Raw genomic sequence first — 23,209 nt, forward strand, 5'->3', positions numbered from 1 at the left:
CTCCATATTTTAGAGTGAGAGATGAACTGGCTGTGGATGAACTACTTGTCATGAGAGGCCCCGACCGTGTGGTTGTTCCTACTACACTACGGTCTAAAGTTGTAAATTTAGCTCATGAAGCGCATCAGGGAATAGTGCGTACTAAACAGAGACTACGAGAGCTATATTGGTGGCCGCAAATGGACAGATGTGTCCAGACATTAGTAGGCTCATGTGTACCTTGTCAATACAATGACAAAACAGCCAAAACTGCGCCTGCACCACTTACCCCAGTGGAACTGCCAGGTGGACCATGGGAGAAGGTGGCCATTGACATTGTTGGTCCCTTTGACTGTGCGACATGGGACTGCCGTTATGCTATTACACTCACAGACTATTACAGTAAGTGGCCAGAGGTGGCGTTTGTCTCTACTGTAACTACAGAGGCGGTTATTAGCTTCTTGACTACAGTGTTTAGTCGTGAAGGTAACCCTTCCTTCCTGGTCTCTGACAACGGATGTCAGTTTACCTCCCATGCTTTTGCAAGCTTTCTGGGAGAGAGAGAGATAAAGCACCTGCGTTCCAGTGTTTATTATCCAAGAGCCAACGGGGCTATTGAGAGATTTAATCGAGTTCTCAAAGAGTGTATTCAGACGGCTGAGAGAATGCACAAGCCATGGAAACATGCAGTAACAGAGTTCTTACTGAATTATCGCGCTACGCCGCATGCTACTACAGGAGCTACTCCCTTTGAGTTGCTGAGGAACAGAAAGATGCGTACAAAACTAAATGTCCTCCCTGTCTCACAACAAATTAAGTCACATGAGAAAGTGCAGGAGACAGTGAGACGCAAGCAACAGGAGAGTAAGGAGTACACAGACAGAATGAGGGGAGCGAAAGTGCCCATGTTCCAAGTGAATGACACCGTACGTGTCCGCAGACCGGAGCATGTAAAAAAGGGATCATCAAGATTCACAGAACCGCTGACAGTAGTTAGTAAAGCAGGACAGAATACATACCTGCTCAGTGATGGTCGAAAATGGAATGCATCCAAGCTTACACGCTTTCCCAAGGATGCTCTGTCTGGCACCAGTGGTGAAAAGGAGATTGAGCTAGAGGAGTTCACGGTGCCCGAGACAGAGAATGTGTTTAATGAACCAGGTCCAAGAAGGAACCTGAGAGTCAGAAACCCACCTAGGTGGCTGGTAGACTTTGTGCCGTAGAGAACGTACTAAAAGGGTAGGATAGAACACGGTTCTAACTTAGTACAAAAAGGTCCTACAATGCAATGACAAAAGTGAATGTTCATTTCATGTTTCACTGTCATAAACTGTTTATTGTTGTTATTCATTATGCTGATTCATTCATTTTCATTTCCTTCGTTTTCATTTTATTTCAATTGTACTGACACCAGTCTACAGAATATTGCATTCGTTGAGGACTGTAATTAGTAAGGGCATTTTACCAGATATTTGACCAATCTGCGAAGTAAATCGTTACCAAGAAATTTCTTCACCAATGTGTTTCTAAAGGTGTGTAATAACATGTCCTAAAAGGTTGAAATTCAACTCCTGTGGGAAACCTCATAAAAAACTGCTCAAAGTTGGGGTACCGATAACCGATTTTCGAAAATTCGAAAATGCTTAAATTGGACTTGAGTAACTTTTGAGGGGTCAAACTAGGCATTTTTCATGAAATGTAAGTACTGGAAGTATTACTAGGCCTGGTACTTAATGGGACTTAGTCTGTGGACACTAGAGTCTAAGCTCCAGGGCAGGGAGGCTGGTAGGTAGAGTGGCTGAGTAAGAGGCTCTGAGACTGGGCCTAGTGTTGTAGGACATGTGTTGTAGTACTGGTCCTGCCAGTACTACTAGTAACTAAAAAAGTTTTTAGGATACCAGGGATGCATTCTTCTGGAAGTCGCGGATGGCTGTCCTTATCAGTGGGGGGGTGCTTAAGTGTGGGGGCCCGGGACCGCCTGGTGCACGTGGTAGGGTGTGGAGGAACCAGGGGGTGTTATGGAGGAAAGGAGTCTGATGATGAGGCACTTAGACCGGGCACTATAGGGTAGGTCATAGGCCCTGAAGGTCAGAGCTCCAGAGGAGGGTTGAATGGTAGACAGCTAGGCCCAGTGAGGTCACTCCTAATCAGACTGGCAGTGTATCACATAGGCTCTGGAGGTCAGAGCTCCAGAGGAGGGTTGAATGGTAGACAGCTAGGCCCAGTGAGGTCACTCCTAATCAGACTGGCAGTGTATCACATAGGCTCTGGAGGTCAGAGCTCCAGAGGAGGGTTGAATGGTAGACAGCTAGGCCCAGTGAGGTCACTCCTAATCGGACTGGCAGTGTATCACATAGGCTCTGGAGGTCAGAGCTCCAGAAGAGGGGTGACTGGTACACAGCTAGGCCCAGTGATGGCTCTCCTAATTGGACTGGCAGTGTATCACATAGGTCCTGGAGGTCAGAGCTCCAGAAGAGGGGTGACTGGTAGACAGCTAGGCCCAGTGAGGGCTCTCCTAATCGGACTGGCAGTGTATCACATAGAGCCTGGATGTCAGAGCTCCAGAAGAGGGGTGACTGGTAGACATCTAGGCCCAGTGAGGTCACTCCTAATCGGACTGGCAGCGTATCACATATAGCCTGGAGGTCAGAGCTCCAGAAGAGGGGTGACTGGTAGACAGCTAGGCCCAGTGAGGGCTCTCCTAATCGGACTGGCAGTGTATCACATAGAGCCTGGAGGTCAGAGCTCCTGAGGAGGGTTGAATGGTAGACAGCTAGGCCCAGTGAGGTCACTCCTAATCGGACTGGCAGTGTATCACATAGGCTCTGGAGGTCAGAGCTCCAGAAGAGGGGTGACTGGTACACAGCTAGGCCCAGTGATGGCTCTCCTAATCGGACTGGCAGTGTATCACATAGGTCCTGGAGGTCAGAGCTCCAGAAGAGGGGTGACTGGTAGACAGCTAGGCCCAGTGAGGGCTCTCCTAATCGGACTGGCAGTGTATCACATAGAGCCTGGATGTCAGAGCTCCAGAAGAGGGGTGACTGGTAGACATCTAGGCCCAGTGAGGTCACTCCTAATCGGACTGGCAGTGTATCACATATAGCCTGGAGGTCAGAGCTCCAGAAGAGGGGTGACTGGTAGACAGCTAGGCCCAGTGAGGGCTCTCCTAATCGGACTGGCAGTGTATCACATAGAGCCTGGAGGTCAGCGCTCCAGAAGAGGGGTGACTGGTAGACAGCTAGGCCCAGTGAGGGCTCTCCTAATCGGACTGGCAGTGTATCACATAGAGCCTGGATGTCAGAGCTCCAGAAGAGGGGTGACTGGTAGACATCTAGGCCCAGTGAGGTCACTCCTAATCGGACTGGCAGTGTATCACATAGCCTGGAGGTCAGAGCTCCAGAAGAGGGGTGACTGGTAGACAGCAAGGCCCAGTGAGGGCTCTCCTAATCGGACTGGCAGTGTATCACATAGTACCTGGAGGTCAGAGCTCCAGGAGAGGGGTGACTGGTAGACAGCTAGGCCCAGTGAGGTTACTCCTAATCGGACTGATAGTGTATGACATAGGCCCTGGAGGTCAGAGCACCAGAAGAGGGGTGACTGGTAGACAGCTAGGCCCAGTGAGGGCTCTCCTACTCGGCCTGGTAGTGCAGGACCTGAGGCCCTGGAGCTCATGTGACCTCCAGCATAGGGCCACAGGCCTAGTCACAGCACCCGTGGAAGGTGTGTTGTCTCTGGGCTGTGTGTCTAGCTGAACACCTCTGGTAGTCCTTGGTACATCTCATGTTGGTACATCTCTTCCACAATGGGAGGTGAGAGTGAAGCTATTCAGCTTCACTTTCATCTCCCTTTTTTTAGGCCTCCATAACAGGTAAGTTACTGCCCAGCAGAGTGTCTCTCTAAAAAAAAGGGTGTGGCAGTTTCTCTACCAGGAAGTGGTCTTGGTGACAAATAAATGCTTGCAATCAACTCAGAATCATGAAAAATGCCTAGTTTCACCCCTCAAAAGTTACTCAAGTCCAATTTAAGCATTTTCGAATTTTCAAAAATCGGTTATCGGTACCCCAACTTTGAGCAGTTTTTTTATGAGGTTTCCCACAGAAGTTGAATTTCAACCTTTTAGTACATGTTATTACACACCTTTAGAAACACATTGGTGAAGAAATTTTTTGGTAACAACTTACTTCGCAGATTTTCATATGTTTCCCTTACTAAATCCCTTTAAGAAAGGGGGAAATGTTGTGTCCTGTTTATACCGCCAGTGGGCGCTAGTATGCAAGTGATGTATGCAGTGACGGAAGTGATGTATGCACTTCCGGAGGTGAAGAAGAGGAGTTGAATAAATGGCGAATTGAACAGCAGCTGCGTGTCTCCCGGTCTCATTCTTTTACGAACTACTTTCTTACTACAGAATACCACACTGTGCCACCAGTGTGATTGGGGAGGTTACACAGACTAATTTCAGAGTTAATCTCTTCATTTATTTACACAATAAACAGTGAATAAAAATACATTGTTGCCACTGTCTGCTGATTCAAAAGATGACAGGCCAATAGGGGAATGTAGTATCTTTCCTTTCTTCTCTGTTGTCATTGTGGGGGTGGGGAAAGAAAAATATAAAATGGTGAATGCAAATTGGCTAATGTTAAACTCTGTTCTCATCAAATAAAAATAAAAAAACACTGTGTGTGTGTATGGTGACTTCTTTCTTCCCCAGGTGACTGGGAGTCTGTTCCACCATTTCCAAATATTTCGCCTACTACTGAACAAAGTGTGCATAAGCCAAATAGTAGAGGCGATTCCTCTTTTTTGATGTGAAAACCAGACTGGCGAAAAGCCGACGGCTGATCTCTCTATAGGCATCCACCATACTGGTTTTACTTTCCCTACGGTTTGAGTTCAATGCAGTTGAAGTGGAGGGCGATAGGCCACTCTAGAGTGTTTAGATGCACCCTAGAGCCAAAGGTGAATGTCCTCATTTTCCAACCACCACAGACAGCTGGTCCCGGATCCGGCCCAGCCCGTCTAGCATGGTGTCCAGAGTCTCCTTGCTCAGTTCCACCGTCATCGACGACTGGGAGTCACTCCCTCCTGGACAGCTCGAGTCCCCCATCTGCAATATCAACCACAGAGTTGGTGACTGACTGTCTGGAACCTCATACACAACAACCTAAGCTATTTGTTTTGCAAGATTAGAATGTTTCGAGAAATTCACCAGACCAGACAAATTCCCAACACCAGACATTTCCCCTAGACACTTCCTCATATATCTGAAAGAGTTTGACGTGTAATGGGGAAATGCTTATTACTACACCTTGCCTTCTGGTAGAATTGAATTGAGTTTTCATGGGTTGTGTCTGAACTGAAAAGCCAATGCAATGTAGTATAGCGGGCCTAGATACTAACTCTTGGCAGCCCACTTACAGACATACATTTACTAAAAGAGGATGCATGTGGTCTAAAGTAAAAAAACAACAACAACAACAGTCAAATCAATACAGGTGAGGAGGACACAGGGGGGTATTCCATCAACGTCGCTAAAGGAAAATCTAGGCTTATTTAAATCTCGCGAGACTTTATGTTCCAGGTGGTTGCTATGACTACCTGACTATGTCTGGGAGAGAGCATATTTCCCGTCTGACTAGCGAGGGGACAGAGAAAGACACCCTCTCACACATACAGGTACTGGAACCCCCTCCTCCTTCATAACACCCTCAGGACACTCAGAAGACATCACATGTCACAAACAGTCATGACTACAAACTTTACACAGCTGTGGCACAGACAGTTATTTACTACTGAAGCTAGTTGACATGAGGAAGGGTTATACCTAGTTGTCTAGCCTTATTCCCATGAGTGTGTCAAGTGGTTTTAAGACCAGGTGTCGGAGAAAACATCTTGTGATGCCAGAACCACATTCTTTTTGTTTGTTTGTTATTTTTTCTGAGTGGGGCAGTCCCACTCATATTTTTCATTTGTATTGACAGTTACAGTGAAGATTCAGACAGGAATCAGAACCACATTCTAAGGCCTTCAGGGTATGAGTCTCATTGCCAGGGACACAGAGCTGATAGATGCGTATTAGATGAGTATTTAACTGGAGGACAGTTCACCAGCCTCAATTGAAAAGCGTTCTTCACACCTCCTCTGAATATCTGTATGCTTCAATTCAGTCCTTGCATTCACAAAACTCATAGGCGGCGGCTGTGGCGCAGGAAGGGGGGCTGTGGTGCAGGAGGTAGAGCCGCTGTCTAATGATCGCGAGGTCGGCAGATCGGCGGTTCGAGCCCCGGCTGGCCACATGTCGAAGTGTCGTTGGGCAAGACACTGAACCCCAAATTGCTCCCGGTGAGCGGGCCGGCCGGGGCCTTGCATGGCAGCTTGCCGCCATTGGTGTGTGAATGTGTGTGTGAATGGGTGAATGAGAGGCCGTTGTAAAGCGCTTTGGATAAAGGCGCTATGTAAGTGCAGTCTGTTTATAGGCAATGACTTGATGACAATGTCAAGAGATAGAAACCTATTCCTGCTGACCCTGAACCTATTTCTATGTCATATCTTGTTTACTGTGCCATCAAACTGTATGTAGTTTAACAAGTTGTAAGTTACTGTTAAAGGTACAATCTGCACTAGTTACTGCTATTGTCAATTCAATTAATGATAATGTACAGTATTCCCATTGATTCTTGCAGGATAGCAAGGTTGTTTTACGACATTATTTGTATACATGTGTCATATTATAGCTTCAAAATATGTTTAAAGCGAACCTTTGAATCCATCTATGAATCTAAGGTCATGTTCTCACATGAAAGTCCGAATCGTGACCTGGAGCAAGTGGATGAGATTGTAACATTGTTGCATAAATTATTTCTCTGATTTACGTTCTCACAGCCCTTTACGTAAACGAAGTAACATACGTTATCGAAGCAACAGACATGCTAGTTGATTGATCAGAAAAATTTAAAATTGCCCGTTCGTCCCGCTCTTATCCAGATCAACGAGCATGCGCTGTTGTTTTCCTATGGACAGCCTCGATGCGTCGTTTCTAACCGGAACGAAACCACCCTTTTCAAGCGGAGCATGCGTTGGTTGTTTGCTCCGGGAGCGACTTCGAATGCGCGTTCTCACAGCTCCAAACGACGCAGAGCAAAGCGAATTTTATCCTAAACTCCGGGTGACTGATGTCTTGATGTCTGTACATCCCTCTAGAACCCCCGCTGTGTGGACGATGGAGGGTGATCAACAGCGTGCTGGAGGGGGTTCGTCAGCCTGTCGACAGGAGCAGTCATCCAACACTGCCATCTGCAGGTCAGGAGGCGTTCAGTCTCAGAGCCTGTTTACATATTCTGACATATTCACATATTCACTATATGAATAGTTCAAACTTGCATCCTTCCTTTATTGAGGGTCTGATCTGTACCCGATGGGGTACATGAAAGAAAGAGAGGTTTATTTATTATATTTTCTCTTAACAACGCCTATACAAATTCTTCACCCCCTTTTCAAACATTCACATCATCTCAATGTAGAAAAAATGTAGTAGCTTGTCATTAGGATATCTGAGGCTTGTATGCAAAAAGTAATTACTTAACTATTCTTTTTTTTTTAGGATCAACATCAGCTGATATTACTGACTACTCGAAAATGATTCAAGTCACTGATTAACCTTTGAACTTTGCCCCCAGGGTCCACTAGAGCTCCAGTCAGGTTGTTTATTGTCAGGCCTGGAGGTGACCTCCTCATCGCACCTCCGGAAGCTGGCTTTAACTAATGACATCATCATCCAGGGACACCGTGTACAACTTGGAAATCTGAAGCTCACTGTTTATACAGCACTGGGGGCTTCTGATGATCTTGAGGTAACAAAACGCTTTTTCTTGCTCTCCTTTGTTCATGTCATCACTCGGTAGCTCATGATGTCATTACAGTGCCCTGCGTCAGTAACGGGACAGTGAAGCATGTTTTCAAGTCAAACCACTGAAACATTACACAGTAAGAACAGTCCAGTATGAAAAAAAAAAGTTAGGTTTAGAAGAAGGTGATAGAAGAAGGTTTTTCCTTCTATCAATGGCCCGGGCCTGAGCTGGATTACTCTTCCTGCTACGACTGGTGGATTGATGATTTTGGTGGATTGCTTAGTCAAATGTATTGATTGTAAGTCGCTTTGGAATAAGGCGTCTGCTAAATGCCAAAAATGTAAAAATGTAATGTATTTAACATCCCCCAGCCTGACTCTGATCACCCCCATCGAGCCAGCCAGAGGAGGAGTTGTACAGTCTTATTAGGGCAGGCAGGAAATATCTCCTATGGTGCTCCTTAGTGCAGCTAAGAAGGATCTGAGGAGTAGAGCAGAGACAGTTGAGACACCCCCCGTCTCTCCGCCCCTGCCTCTCACCCACGCCTCCCTCTCCTCTAGGTCGCCTCTGACGATGGAACTGCTACCTTCCTCAACCACAGTTGGAGAGACCTCTACGACCGCACTGAGATACAGTAGGACTGATAGCGTGGCGAGACTAACCATCTTAGAAACTAACCACCATAGAGACTAACCACCATAGAGATGAATAGAGACTTACCCCACCCCCTGTCTTAACATTAACCTTAACATGACCCTTGACCTTGCCTTAAACCTGAAACCCAGCTCATCTAGACACTTTTTTCAGTAATATTTCCATTCTTGAGCTTTCTTTGTCTGGCGGGGAGCTACCATGTAGCCATGTAGCCATGCCAGGGGACATGAATGGGAGCAGCAGCACCACTCTCAGTATAACTACTTAACATCCCTCTACAAGATCTGTGTGGGCTGTACACGCATTGTCGATATGAAAACAATTAGCTATTTCCACTATTGCATGCATAAACTATGTATTATTGCATGTTATTCAAACTGAAAACATGATACAGTATGTGACTAGCTGTTGTACTCAGGTGGATGAGCAGAACATAATAATTAATTTTAAATTTTGCCATTTAGCAGACGCTTTTATCCAAAGCGACTTACAATTACGAATTACAGGGACATTCCCCCTGGAGTAACTGAGGGCTAAGTGCCTTACCCAAGGGCACACTAGTAGTGGTGTGGCTTCAGGCGGGATTTGAACTCACAACCTTCCGATCACAAGTCCAACTCACTATCCACTAGACCACCACTACCCCCCCATCACACCTCCCCCCTCCTCCCCTGCAGGTCTGAGGAGCTGTGGGGGTCCAGCGGACCCCGCTCCCTCCTGGAGGCTCGCCTGTTCCCGGTCTTCCAGCCCAGAGAGGGCGCTGGAGGGCTGGAGGAGGGCGTCGGCTGGCTGCTGGGCGGGCCTGGGTCGCTGAAGCAGTGGCAGGGGGCCTGGAGGCTGTCTCTCAGGGAGGTGCTGTCCCTGGCTGACCAGGATGCGGAGCTGGGCTGGAGGGAGGAGCTGTTCTTCCTGGCAGGGAGGAGGAGAGTGACGGACACACTGAAGGGCCACAGTGACCACAGCCTCCTGCCCTGCTTCAGAGCTGCTGTGCTGGGAGGCCAGCAGGAGGCGCTGCTGAGCACACTAGACTCCAGTGAGTGGCTCATTTCCAAATGTTTTTTTTTATCGAGTTGTTTTATTTTTATTTGAATTATTGACAATAATACAAATACATAGATGGAGACAATGATGCTTGTAATTGTCAGGGATGGAGCGATAAAGTCTGTGACTTGTTTCCGTCGCTGTCCCTGGTGTTAAAAAGGGCCACGAGGGGAAGGGGCCATACCAACAGCCACTCCCATACAGTACAACACTCCCATACAGTACAACACTCCCATACAGTCATACAGTACGACAGAACAGACAGACAAACAGGTCCTTGATGTGGGAAGACAAAGCGCATCAATAGCAACCAACAAGTCCATAAAAACTTCCAAGACGTATATAATTTAGCCTGGAACATACAAGTCCTTCTCCTGTCCTATAACTCTCTATTTGGTTTACAGTGGGATGTTGCTAAACAGCTGTATTCTGATCTTAGCCTTGAAAGCTGCGGTACTGTCAGTTTCTTTGATGCTTAACCCTTGTGTGGTGTTCATTTTGGACCCTTTCGTACTCTTCGGGTCAAGTTGACCCGGGACATCATTGGGGTTTTGAAAGCACTTTTCCTGACACGGTGCTCCTAGTCCCAATGGTGACCCGTACAAGGGAGTATGCTCAGGGTGCAAGATAGCCCCAAAATAGCCCATAATATTAAAGAGCGCCTCCTGTGGGCACAAACAGGTACTGTATCCATTAATGCACAATAGGTACTGTGTTCACATTCAAAAGTGTATATTTTGTTCTGGTGGACCTAGGGGGCTGCCCTTTGGAGGGGCTGGAGCAGAGGGTGCCTAATTATAACCCTCAAAGTGTCAGACCCCTGGGAATAGGTGGGGCCGAACGGCAGCATGATGAGTAGAGGCGTTTTTACGCACATGATGCTCCTAACTTCCACTAAACAAAATCCACTATAATAAAGACTTGGTTGTCATAAATCATACTTATCTAGGAAAAATGTAAATGAAACAATGTTTTTATTGATGTTTATTATTTTGAACTTATATTCTCAATTGATTTTTAAAGCATTATAATCAAAGCTGTAAAAAATACAGGTGATGAACAAGAATAATGCTACAAATGCTGAAACACAAAACATGTGGAAGGTACACTGTTTTAGTCACTGAAATAACACTGGTTACAATTGTGTGTGCATGGGCATGTCTGTCTACACAACACATGAAGTACAGCATTTGACAGTATGTGTACCACAAATGTACTTTTTGCAGTTGCTGCATGTGGTCCCTGTCTTTGTGTCCTTTGAGGGTCCACACACCTCGCAGCGCTTCCTCTTTTTGCCATCGGCTGCAGTCTAGAATAATGAAAAGACTTAGTTCAGGATTTTTTTTTCCACCACGTCTCCTAATACTCTAAATCACTCACACACACACACACGCACACACAGACACACACACACACACACACACACACACACACACACACATATTTACATTTACATTGAACATTTTGGCATTTAGCAGACGCCTTATTTCAAAGCGACTTACATTTACCAAAGCGATCAATACATTTGACTAAGCAAGTGAATCAACACAGACACACACACACACACACACAAACAACCGCAACAGGACACTTACCTCAGGCACTGGAGATTGTGGTTGTGTGGGTTGTGCAGGTGGAGCATCTGTAATCCTCCTCACTATGGCTAGAGAAGTTGGGGTCCTGGGCATATGTTGTCTCCTTTGGATATGCGGTGTCACCAGTGCCATACCTAGCTCCTCAAGGAAAAGACGTCGTCTTTGGAGCTTCCTTTGGTTCCAGTCTGGGTTGACTGCCATCCAGATTGAAAATGCATTGTAGGCTGAAACATCCAGGATGTTGAAGAAGATCACGAGAGGCCACCGTAGAGTTCTTCTTTGGCAGCTGTAGCAGGCCAGCAGCTTGTCCAGGTTGTCTACTCCACCTTTGGTGGCGTTGTAGTCAAGTATGACCTCTGGCTTACGGTCCTCCCGGCCACTGATTCTTCCATCCCTATGTAGAGTGTTCATGAGCATCACATTCTTGCCCTTTTTTGGTATGTAAGACACCAGGGTAGTGTTGGCTGTAAACACAAAGTTGGAGGAATGGACTGGCCTGTTATTCACATTTAGAAACTGGGGTGGGAGCTCCGTCTTGTTTTTTCGGACTGTTCCAACCATTGTCACCTTTCGTTTGAGAAGTTCCTGTCCCAGGCTGTAGGATGTAAAGAAATTATCACAGGTGATGTTATGGCCACTGAGGCCCTGTGACATATCCAACACCACCCGTGTCCCCTGGTTTCTCTCAGGGGCTCCTCCCTCTGGCTTCCCTGTATAAATTTGCATGTTCCATGCATACGATGAAACGGCATCACAGGCAACCCAGATTTTTATTCCGTACCTTGCTGGTTTGGAGGGCATATACTGCCTGAACGGGCAACGACCTCTAAACCCCACAAGCCGTTCATCCACAGTTAGATTGGGCCCAGGGTTGTAAAGAAGTGGAAGCCGGTCCACCCACTTGTCCCACACCGTGCGGATTGCAGCCAACTTGTCCCTACGCCGTCTAACAGGTCTTGATTCCCGGTCATCAAACCTGATGACCCTCGAGTAGATATGGAAGCTCTTCAGAGACATTGTGGCTCTAAAAATTGCTCTCCCTGTCTCCACATCCCACAGACTTTCAGTCGACTCCCCTCTTGACCTATAGACACCTGCTAGGATGAGGATCCCAAAATAGGCCTGTAAGTGTGTGTTGTCCATTTCTTTCCACTCCTCCCCGAAAACACGTCTCCCCTCAAGGTTGGTCATATCAAGAATTATTTTCTGAATTGAATCAGTAATCAGCAGCTCAAAGGATGACTTGATATCGTCAACATGAGTCACTGCCAATCGTGTGGGCCCTGGTACCATCCTTATAATGTTAGCAGCTGAGCGGGGGGGCTCTCTCATTGGGGATGAAGACCATTCAATTTGGCCATTCTTGGACAAATGTGTGGGCTCCTGCAGTGGCTGGCTGTGGGACTCCTGCAGTGGCTGGCTGTGGGGCTCCTGCAGTGTCTGGCTGTGGGGCTCCTGCAGTGGCTGGCTGCGGGGCTCTTCCAGTGGCTGGCTGTGGGGCTCTTCCAGTGGCTGGCTGTGGGGCTCTTCCAGTGGCTGGCAGTGGGGCTCTTCCAGTGGCTGGCAGTGGGGCTCTTCCAGTGGCTGGCTGTGGGGCTCTTCCAGTGGCTGGCTGCGGGGCTCTTCCAGTGGCTGGCTGCGGGGCTCTTCCAGTGGCTGGCTGTGGGGCTCCTGCAGTGGCTGGCTGTGGGGCTCCTGCAGTGGCTGGCTGTGGGGCTCTTCCAGTGGCTGGCTGTGGGGCTCTTCCAGTGGCTGGCTGTGGGGATCCTTCTGCTGCATGCTCAGAGTGAAACTCATCTCCAAATTCACTTTCAGAATCAGAATACTCTGAATTAATTTCTACATTATCCTCATCTGAAACATCCTCCCCCCCTTCAACTTCACTATGTTGCTCACTCTCTTCAAATAGTATCTCCACGGCCCTCTGAACACTGAATCTTTTCTTCATGTTGCTGGTGGAGGATTGTAGTTGAAATGACCTATACACTGGGATGGAGAGCTATTTCTCTCTTTTATCCCTCCCATGATGTGCAGGTGCAGTACAATGTTATTATACATTTTTTTACAACATTGCAATTCAAAGGGTAAAAAGTGCGAGAGCAGACAGCTTCTCGGCGCGGGAAAGCCAGAGCAGACGGCTTCTTGTGCAGGTGTGAGCATAGACGGATCATGAAAAAATGGGCCCCTGGGCCTGGACGTGTAGAAAGGCCCCCCCCCCCTCCCCAGCGCAAACACATTATTTTTTTTTTAGAGCGCAAGTAAACACAATGCCAACAGCATATAAGACATAGCCTACGGTTACCTGCATCTCAACAGGTTTTACAGCGGAGGAACACTCAAAGCCAACAGCACAATAACTAGAAAAAAATCACCTGTATTTCAACGACACAGGATTTACAACACAGGCATGCCACACTCAATTGAAGCCAACAACAGTACATGTACAGTAACAAAATACACCGCTTTCAAACAAAAACAATTGGCAACACTATGGTGTCTTATATAGCAACCACAGGATGGCTTTATAAGACTAAATTAATCATAAAATAGTCTTACCTAATGCAATGCATTTTTTCCTGGCTCTGCTTCGTGCAAAATCATCCACGATATCATCGTGTCCGGTGATTTGGTCAGTTCGCTCTCAATTGCCATGAGAGAAAGAGCCTTGAGACGGTGTTGCGTCATTTTAGTCCGCAGTTCGTTTTTAATCCTGGACAGCACAGAGAATGACCGCTCCCCTTCGCAATTGGTTACAGGCAGAGTCAAAAATAGCCGCAGCGCAACATAAACATTTGGAAACATAGATTGCAGGCCACAATCGATAATTACGCGGAGTAGTCCTTGTGGGCTTTTATCATCTTCAGCCTTAATAAAAGATCTGAGCTGAATTAGTTCATCGGCTAAACTGCCATCTAGGTCAGATGGATATGCAGATGCCAGAACTTTTGCCTTTTCAATGAGTGAGGCATTGGACTCATTGGATTTGACATAGAAAAGCACATTGAACAAACTGCACAGGTGTCCGTAGGCCTCCAGACGGTGTCCGAGGCTCTGAATAAGCGTGTCGATGGCAACATTGAAGGTCTCTATCTGAAACTTGCGTCTTCCATCAAGCTCAATATCCTGCTCTCCATTCTCGTCAGCAAAAGTCTTGCGTCTCTTTCTGCGATGGCTATCATGTCTGTAAGTCTGGCTGACACCCGGTATACTCAGAGCTGCGCTTTCAAAACTGTCAAAAAGGTCTCTTTGTGCAGCCACAAAATCACGCAACGATTCAAGTGCCCTAACCGCAACCCTAATGTTGTTCTCTTCATTTGTTTTAATATTCTTGAAATTTTTTGAAATTCGAGGAACATGATGTCAAATATCAGATTGTTTTGCTTCTTTTTCTTTTTTTATCTTTCGTTTAGCTGCTCCACTTAATGTGTGACGGTGCTCCATTTTACCTGTGCGTTGTCAGTCTCAAGTTCGTTGTTAATGACATTGACCTCGCGACCTGCACCAGTGTGACCTCGTGACCTGTCCCCAGTACACAAACTTTAATGGCGCCCTGTAGTGTCTAGTTTCTATAGCCTACTCATTAATCTAATGGGAATGTAGCCTGTATTCGCATTAGAATCTGAGTAGGCTATAGAAACTATGTAGCCCACACAAGCTTCTCTTTTTTTTCCAAGACGTGGGCCCCTATAAAATTGTTCAAAATAGTATATTCAAAAGTATATTCAAAATAGTTTTTTTACGTTCATATAAGGAATCTCATTTGTCCCAGTTACAGTAGGACATTTTCTACCGGCATCCCTGCGACAAGAAATGCAAAGGGCCCCCTGATCTTTGGGGCCCCTGGGCCTGGGCCCGGTAGGCCCGTTCAGTAATATGTCTTTGGGTGTGAGGAGTCCAGTACAATATTATTCTTTATTATTATTATACAATGTTGCATTTCAAAGGGTAAAGAGTGCGAGAGCAGACGGCTTCTCGGCACAGGAAAGACAGAGCAGAGGTGTGTGAGTGAGTGAGTGAGTGTCAGTGTGAGTGTGTGTATGTTTCTGTGTCTCTGTGTATCCGGGTCAAAATGACCCGAACACCTTATGAAGGACATAAATGTGTTGGGGTATTGTAGGATGTGTAAAAAAAAAAACACCGAACACCACACAAGGGTTAAAGGCAACTTGTTCCATTCCACTGCACCTGTATATGTGAACGAAACTTCTCCTGTTCTATATCGTGGAGCTCCGCCCCATAGGGGAGCTCTGCTCCTATTGGTTTACCCGCTACCTAAAGTAGCCAATGACTGAATTTTTCAATGTCTGCGCCCGCCCTGGGGTGCTATATAAAGGGGCGTCCTTCGCTCCCTCATTCTCCCAAAAAGTTCAGCACGGGTTGAATCTGAAGACTGAGAAGGACGACTACTAGACTGGAGGACCCGCCAGCCTTTCCCTTCGAGATGGATCGTCCGCCGCCGATAAAGAAGTTTTTCCGGGACTCCTGCCGCTGCCGCTCCCTAGCAGCGGAGGACGGACACGACTACTGCCACGTCTGCCTCGGCCCCGAACATGCCGAGGCGGCGTTGGTCGCCTCCCCCAGCTGCCTCCCCTGCTCTCTCCTTTCCGTCGAGGACAGGAGTAGGAGGATGGCCTGGTTCAAGGAGAGCGTTCCCCTGACGGGCGCTATCTCGGAGATGCTATCCGACTCGGATAACTCTGCCGATGATACGTCCGGACAGGCCCCAGAGCGGCGTTCTGGGCGGGCGACTCCCCGAGTAGGGATGGTCCCGCCCGCTCAGCCAGCCCTGATATCAAGCCGCCCTCAGCCAGCTGTGTGGTCGGCGTCGGTGTCAGGGTCAGAGAGCTCTGATGAGGGCGAGCGGCAGGTAGAGGCTCACGAGCTCCCCGCCATCGCCCCCCCATCACTCCTCCACGACTTCCAGGGCCTCCTGGAAGCTGCGGCGGATGTGTTGGGGATCCCCCGTCCTGCCTCCCCTCCCCCAACGACGGAGTCCTTCTGGGAGAAGGAATTGTTTTACGGGGGGAGGGCGAAACGACAGGACCAACCTCCTAACGCTGTCCTCCCAGGCTTGGATAAGTTTGTGGAGGACACGTGGAGGGAACCACTCACAAGCAGGGCGCCGGTAAAGGCGTTCCTGCCCTTTACTAGAGTGGAGGGACTCGCGGAGGGGATGACCAATGGCTCCCCACCGCTCGAACCAGCGCTGGCGGCCTACTTGGTGCCGGGGTCCAGCGCTTGGTCGGTGCCCAAGAAACCCACGCTGCCTAACCAGCGTGACAAATTTAACGCCGCCCTGGTGGACAAGAGCTACGCTCTCGGTGCCCAGGCGGCAGCGGCGGCAAATAACATCGCCATGTTTACCGCTGCCATTGCGAAGCTCACCGCAGACCGACCCGACGGTCTGTCTGCGGCGGAGACGGAGCTCCTGAGCAAGCTCAGTGCAGCGACGATGCACCTGGCCCAGGGCGTCGCGACCTGTGGAGGTCGCCTGATGGCAAATGCGGTGGTACAGCAGCGGCAAATGTGGCTGTCTCTTACCACCATGACCGGGGCGGACCGGATGGCCCTGCTGAATGCTCCAATAGAGCGACAAGGGCTATTCGGTCCCGCCATGGATACCATGACAAAGCGCCTGGCCGCGATGGAGGAGGCTAAAAAGCACCTGGCCAGACACCTCCCTCTTCAGCGACCTTCCACCTCTTCTTCTTCTTCCGCAGGTAGACCGTCAGTGACGGCGACTGCGAAACGGAGGGCGCGGCGTAATGCAGGGTGGGCTCCGCCTCTACCGACGGCGCCATACCCTACTCAGGCTTCCCAGCCTCCGCCGCCGACCACCGAGGGTGCCCGCTTCGGCCCCCCACGGCAGCGTAACCCCCCCACAGCATGGCGTGGGGGTAAACGCAAGAGGAATGCGTGACTGGCGGGGGTTCGGTAATGACCCCGCCACCGCTTTCACTGGCGGGAGGGTCGGTGATGACCCCCACCAGTTGTTCCTACCTCAAAAAATAAAGAGGCAAAAGAGGGTAAATCCCCACATTACTTTTTCAGTAAAGGTGGCTTTTTCCATGCAATCTACCAGAGCGGAGACCCACCTGCCTTGTCAGAGTGTGGTCGGATCGCTACCGATTAGAAACAAGACGGAGACTGGCCCAGCTTACCGGCGTGTGGCCAGTTTTTTCTGCATAACAGTAGAGACGGGCCCAGCTTACCGGCGTGTGACCAGTTCTCTGCCTAACAGGCTTACCCCTATCACGACACGAAGCGGGTTAAACACCCCTGGATGTCGCCGTATAGAGGGACTGTTATCTACCAGAGCGGTGACCCACCTGCCTTGTCAGGGCGTGGTCCAATCGCTACCGGTTAGAAACAAAGGCGGAGACTGGACCAGCTTACTAGCGTGTGACCAGCTCTCTGCCTAACGTTTTTACCCCTATCACGACACAATAGAGGTTAAACACCCCTGTCTGTAGCCGTATAGAGGGGTCGTGATGTACATCAAAAACCCCTCCATGTCTATCAGGACCTGGCCCAGCTCGTGAGCGTGCGGCCGGTTCTTTGATTATCAGGCATAATAAACCTGCGTCAATAAAGAGCATTGTTACACATAACAAACACTCTTTACAGACGGCAGCCCATCCCTTCGAAATGACCCCGCCTTGGGCTGTGCCACCTCCTCGGTGTACAGCGGCGGCTGGGATCATACAGAAATTCTAGTTTTTTCTGTCGACTGCACCACAACAGACGGTCCAGCCGCTGTTGTTGCGTTATGCAGAATGGCTAGAAGGGACAGGTATTCTGTCGGGCTGACTAGACAGGACATTGAGGAGGGGATATGCACTACAGTTCATTCAGCCTCCTCCGCCCTTCAGGGACATGAGAGAGACTGTTTGTTGTCCTGCCCGATAAAGACATGTGCGCTCCAGGAGGAGATTACGAATCTCCTAACAAGGGGCGCAGTGACATTGGTTCCGAGGGACCAGTGAGACATGAGGTGGTACTCCTCATATTTCCTTGTCCCAAAGAATTCGGGAGACATGAGACCCAGACTAGATTTAGGGTCCTCAACGAGAGAGTGGCGAAACGCCCCTTTCGTAGATACCTGAGGGTCGCGTATTTCGTGTGCCAATCACAGAGTGGCACAGGAAATTCCTACGTTTTACTTTCCAAGGGAAGGTTTACGAGTACACGCGCCTGCCCTTCGGGTACACGCTTGCTCCTCGAATTTCTCCGAATGCGTGCAGACAGCACTCGAACCACTGAGGCGAAACGAGATACGCATATTAGCATATCTCGACGACCTACTGGTCTTGGCCCAATGCCCAAATCGAGCCATTCGGGACGCAACCTCACTGGTGCAGCACCTCACTCAGCTGGGGTTAGCTGTAAACTGGACAGAGAGTGCTCCGTGGCCGGTTCAACAGTTTTCCTATCAAGGCATTCAGTTGGATACTGCCGAGATGAAGGCCAGTTTATCGGCACCACGGAGAGCGACACTGACGTCAGCTCTCCGGGTGTGTCGAGTGACAAATACGATCACCGCTCTGTCAAGGAGGTCCTTACTAGGACTGATGTCTACAGCCCATGTAGTGGTCCCCTTAGGCCTGTTACACATGCGCGGACTGCAGAGGCGGTTCGCAGGACTGCGACTGATTCCAGTGAGACGCCGTCGCAAGTTGATTGTAATACAGAGATCGGTTAAAACCAACCTGAGCTACTGGAGAGACCCGCGCGTCATCGCGCGCGGAGTCGCCTGAGTTCGCTGAAAGCTCTCCACATTCCAGGTCTGCTCAACGAAGGAGCAGATCTGTTATCACGGGGAGGCCCGAGGGACGACGACTGGAGGTTAGCACCCTCCATTGTGTCGCTGATTTGGGCATGGTTCGGGCAAGCAGAAGTGGTTCTGTTTGCGTCACGGACGAATGCGCAGTGTCACCTTTGGTTCTCCCTGCGGCCTGCGCGAACAGGACAACCCGCCATTGGGAGTCGATACATTCGCACACCACCCATGGCCGAGGGTCCTGTTATACGCGTTCCCACCCCTGACATCTATCCTCCCACTGTTGGCACGAGTGAGGTCAGAGAGGCTAGAGTTAATTCTTGTAGCCCCGGACCGTCCCGGAGCCCCGTGGTTTCCGGAACTGATGGAGATGTTGGTAGAGGGCCCATGGCCCATACCTCATCGACAAGATGCACTCTCTCAAGCCGGAGGCTTGGTGAAGGGGCCGCCTATGAGGGGGGGCCCCTCATGGCCTGGTTACTGAGAGGGATTGTTAGAACGCAGGGGTCTGACAGACGCGGTCATTCAGACCATTCAGAGTGCGCGCGCGCAATCCACTGCAAAGGGATATGCGGCGCGCTGGCGAGTTTTACACAGTGGTGTGAGGGACAGGACGTTGACCCTGTCTGTTGTCGGGTCGAAACGTTCTTGTGCTTCTTACAGTCGCTGTTGACAAGGGATTGGCGGCAGGAACTTTTAAAGTTTTACGCTGCCATCTCAGCTTGTCATGAGGGTTGCGTTTTATTGTCTCTCAAGACGAGTCTACTCCTCGCCTTGACTACGGCTGTGCGAGCGAGTGTTTGTGCGCTCTCTCGTCACGGGCAGATTGTTTGATCATGTCTGATGACGAAACAAAAGCTGGATTACGCCCTAACCCGGTTTTTATCCCTACGGAGAATCGTGTTTTTAGGGTTCAGAGCTGTGCTCTGAGCGCCTTTTTGTCCTCCTCCTCACGACGGAGAGAGGGAGAGGCGTTTTACATTGTATTGTCCGGTGCGCGCGTTGGCACAATAATGTGAAGCGCACGGCAGGACTGAGATCTTCTCCCCGGCTTCTGATCTGCTATGGCGGACAGAAAGCTGGGACACCACTCTCAAAGCAGAGGCTGTCCCTTTGATTTTGCGAGGCTATTAGCCTCGCATACGAATCGAAGGGGCAGCCCGTGCCGACACCAGGGGCATGGCCACATCAGTGGCCATTCTCAGGGGAGTGGGAGTGGAGGAGATATGTGTGGCGGCGTCTTGGTCGTCGCCATCACTTTTTATATGGTATTACTTGGAAGATATTTCTTCCTCATCCTTTTCTCATTCTGTCCTCAGTTTTGCTGATGACTGATGTAGTGGGGAAGGCACTTGGATCACCCTAGTCATGGGGATTCTATTCAAGTGCTGTCAGGATGAATACGGATGTGCCTGGGAAAGGGACCCTCCTCCAGGACATGTTCCGTTAGATCAGCAACCCTACGTGCTCACGTAAGGGTTAGGTCAGTGATATTCTTCCTCAATCCTTTCCCATTCTGTCCTCAGTTTGCTGATGACTGATGTTGGGGGAAGGGCACTTGGATTACCCTGGTCATGGGGATTCTATTCAAGTGCTGTCAGGATGAATACGGATGTGCCTGGAGAGGGGACCCTCCTCCAGGACATGTTCGGTTAGATCAACAACCCAACGTAAGGGTTAGGTAAGTGATATTTCTTCGTCATCCTTTCTCATTCTGTCCTCAGTTTGCTGAGGACTGATGTAGTGGGGATGGCACTTGGATTACCCTGGTTGGGGATGCTATTCAAGTGCTGTCAGGATGATTACGGATGTGCCTGGGGAGGGGACCTCCTCCAGGACATGTTCCGTTAGATCTACGACCCTGCGTGCTCACGTAAGGGCTAGATCAGTGGAGCAGACTCGGTGTGGGTTGGGCCAACTTTTTAAGGTTGTCTTGAACCAATATCAGTGGTCAGCTCCGGGTGCCGCTGAGATTGTTTTCGGATTAATAGTCTCAGTGGGGGTACATTTGGCCTCGCTCGCTCCGCCTAAACCAATAGGAGCAGAGCTCCCCTATGGGGCGGAGCTCCACGATATAGAACGATAGTTATGGAGATAGACTCCAGTTCTATGAGTGGAGCGGAGCCCCATAGGGCTGCTGGCCCACTTCGACTCGTTCAAACCCGGCTGTTTTGTATATGTTTGGGAGAATGAGGGAGCGAAGGACGCCCCTTTATATAGCACCCCAGGGCGGGCGCAGACATTGAAAAATTCAGTCATTGGCTACTTTAGGTAGCGGGTAAACCAATAGGAGCAGAGCTCCCCTATGGGGCTCCGCTCCACTCATAGAACTGGAGTCTATCTCCATAACTATCGTTTTTTTTACTGTGTCTACAGGGGACTAGATTATGGCAGCTTCCTCTAGTGTTGTATGAGTGTGCTATTCTCTCAAAGAGATTATTAAAGTAAGCCGGAGCTCTGTTGTTCAGGACCCTGTGGACTGTCACAAGACGCATCTGACTGGCTCTGGCTTCAACTGGCAGCCATTGAAGCTCCATGAATTGGACCTTTCCAACGTGCGCTTTGTAACGGAAGCCCAACACCACTCTAATTAATTTCTTCTGTGCTGTTTGAAGTTTAGTTTTCAGAGGTTTGTTGAGGTTCCAGTACCATGAGCTGATTGCATAATTAAAATGGCACTGAAAGGCATGAGGCTAGGGTTCTAAGACATTTTTGGTTTAAAAACGAGGACTTCCTGGCGATGGGGTCATGCAGGCTTCCCACCAGTATTTAGAATTTTGCGTTTTGCTCTCTATCGGTTCATTCTGAGAGAGCTCAGAGTGGGATACATAGATATCTCAAAGTAACACAAAGCTCTGTCTATGAATTTGAGATCGCACCTTTTAACACTCCACCCTCTCTCTCTCTCTCTCTCTGGGACCTCCAGTCGCGGCAGGGAGCAAAGAGAACCTGGGCGTGGCGGCCCGCTGCCTGGCCTGTATAGCTGACGTGCTGGGCTGTCTGGCCGGGGAGGGCCGGGGGGGTCTGAGGAGCGGGCCGGCCACCAACCCTGCCTGGAGCCACGCCTTCTCTCTGCTGGAGCGGGGGGACCTGCCTGGCGGGGTGCAGACCCTGGCCGCCCAGAGACTCAACTGGCTCAGCAGGTACGACCACCCAGCACACTACCTGGTTACTATGACTACCAGCACACTACCTGGTTACTATGACTACCAGCACACTACCTGGTTACTATGACGACCAGCACACTACCTGGTTACTATGACTACCAGCACACTACCTGACTACCTGAACACTGAATGTGCTTTTTCCGGACCAAAACAGGATTCGTTCATGAAATATTTCTTTCTTTCCCTGATTGCTAATTATTAAACGTAGAGTCGTTACAACCATTAGGAAGCTTTTAGAAAGCTCGAAATGTTACATACTGTACCTTCTTAAGCCTAAATTAGATGTAAATTACTAAAAAATCCAAAAGTCAAAAGTGGCTGTATTAGAAATGAAGCCGGTCAAGATTATCGTGATGCAGCCTTTGAGTTTGCGACAATGGAAACAGATCATTATTTTGTCATTTACACGAGTCAATAATACATGCAGTATTAGTAGTGTTAGTGTGACCTACTGCGTGGATGTGTTGCTGCCCTCTACAGGACAGACTTGCTAGTGCGTGCGGCGCGACACTACGAGGGGGCTGGGCAGGTGCTGCTACGCCAAGCTGTGATGTCAGCACAGGCGTACGTCTCCATCGGTCGTGGCGAGGTGATGCCCATAGGGGCGTGGCAGGAAGTGGAGTGTCCTGCCAGGTTGGACCTATCAGGTGAGTCGCAGAGGCCTGGTTCACCAGTTCTTATGAACACTAAAACAGCCATGAGGGGTCATTTGACCTCTGTGACTAAAGAAAAATGTTATATCTTTGCACTCTATCAAATTTCAGGACCCTCCTTTCATGACTTTTCCTAGATATGTGTGTTCTACCACCCAGTATCCTTACATTTTCAAAATCACATCAATAGTATAAAGCTATTTTGCCGTTTTTCTGTGTAGGAAGCAGGCTAATTGAACAGATGGCCAACTAGTGGTCGTTGTGTGTAAGTAGCAGCTTGAGCATTGTAAAGAGGCGGCTCTTTTAGTAGGTAAAAAAGGCACGGCTGTTCTAGTGTTAACACACCACCAGTCACAGCAGTAAGCCTGGAGATATTAGGCCCTCAAAACCCACTACTTCAAGCTCGCCTTCACCAGTTAACCCTCTCCCTCTCCCCCTCCCCTTCCCATGTGTCCCCAGCACTACCTCAATTACGCCCCTATACTTTCTT

The 23,209-nt window shown here is 49.1% G+C and overlaps 2 protein-coding genes across 2 annotated transcripts in view; both read left to right on the forward strand.

The window, feature by feature from the left end:
• Positions 1-5,006: 5,006 nt before the first annotated feature.
• LOC308169815 (L-fucose kinase-like) overlaps positions 5,007-23,209 on the forward strand; it is a gene marked incomplete at both ends in the record, with an annotated part of 69,294 nt that continues 51,091 nt past the window's right edge. The window contains 2 exons of the mRNA XM_080544558.1: positions 5,007-5,108; positions 5,530-5,658. Of these exons, the coding sequence (XP_080400684.1) occupies positions 5,007-5,108; positions 5,530-5,658 (231 nt within the window). The remainder of the gene's footprint in view (positions 5,109-5,529; positions 5,659-23,209) is intronic.
• The window catches only part of LOC308170412 (L-fucose kinase-like), a gene marked incomplete at both ends in the record, with an annotated part of 31,816 nt that continues 16,496 nt past the window's right edge, over positions 7,890-23,209 (forward strand). Inside the window, 5 exons of the mRNA XM_080545206.1 lie at positions 7,890-7,913; positions 8,390-8,463; positions 9,161-9,516; positions 21,826-22,042; positions 22,547-22,713. Coding sequence (XP_080401332.1) covers positions 7,890-7,913; positions 8,390-8,463; positions 9,161-9,516; positions 21,826-22,042; positions 22,547-22,713 — 838 coding nt within the window. The remainder of the gene's footprint in view (positions 7,914-8,389; positions 8,464-9,160; positions 9,517-21,825; positions 22,043-22,546; positions 22,714-23,209) is intronic.

This window comes from Nansenia antarctica, assembly GCF_963989245.1.
Source record: "Nansenia antarctica genome assembly, chromosome: 14".
Lineage (NCBI taxonomy): Eukaryota > Metazoa > Chordata > Actinopteri > Argentiniformes > Microstomatidae > Nansenia > Nansenia antarctica.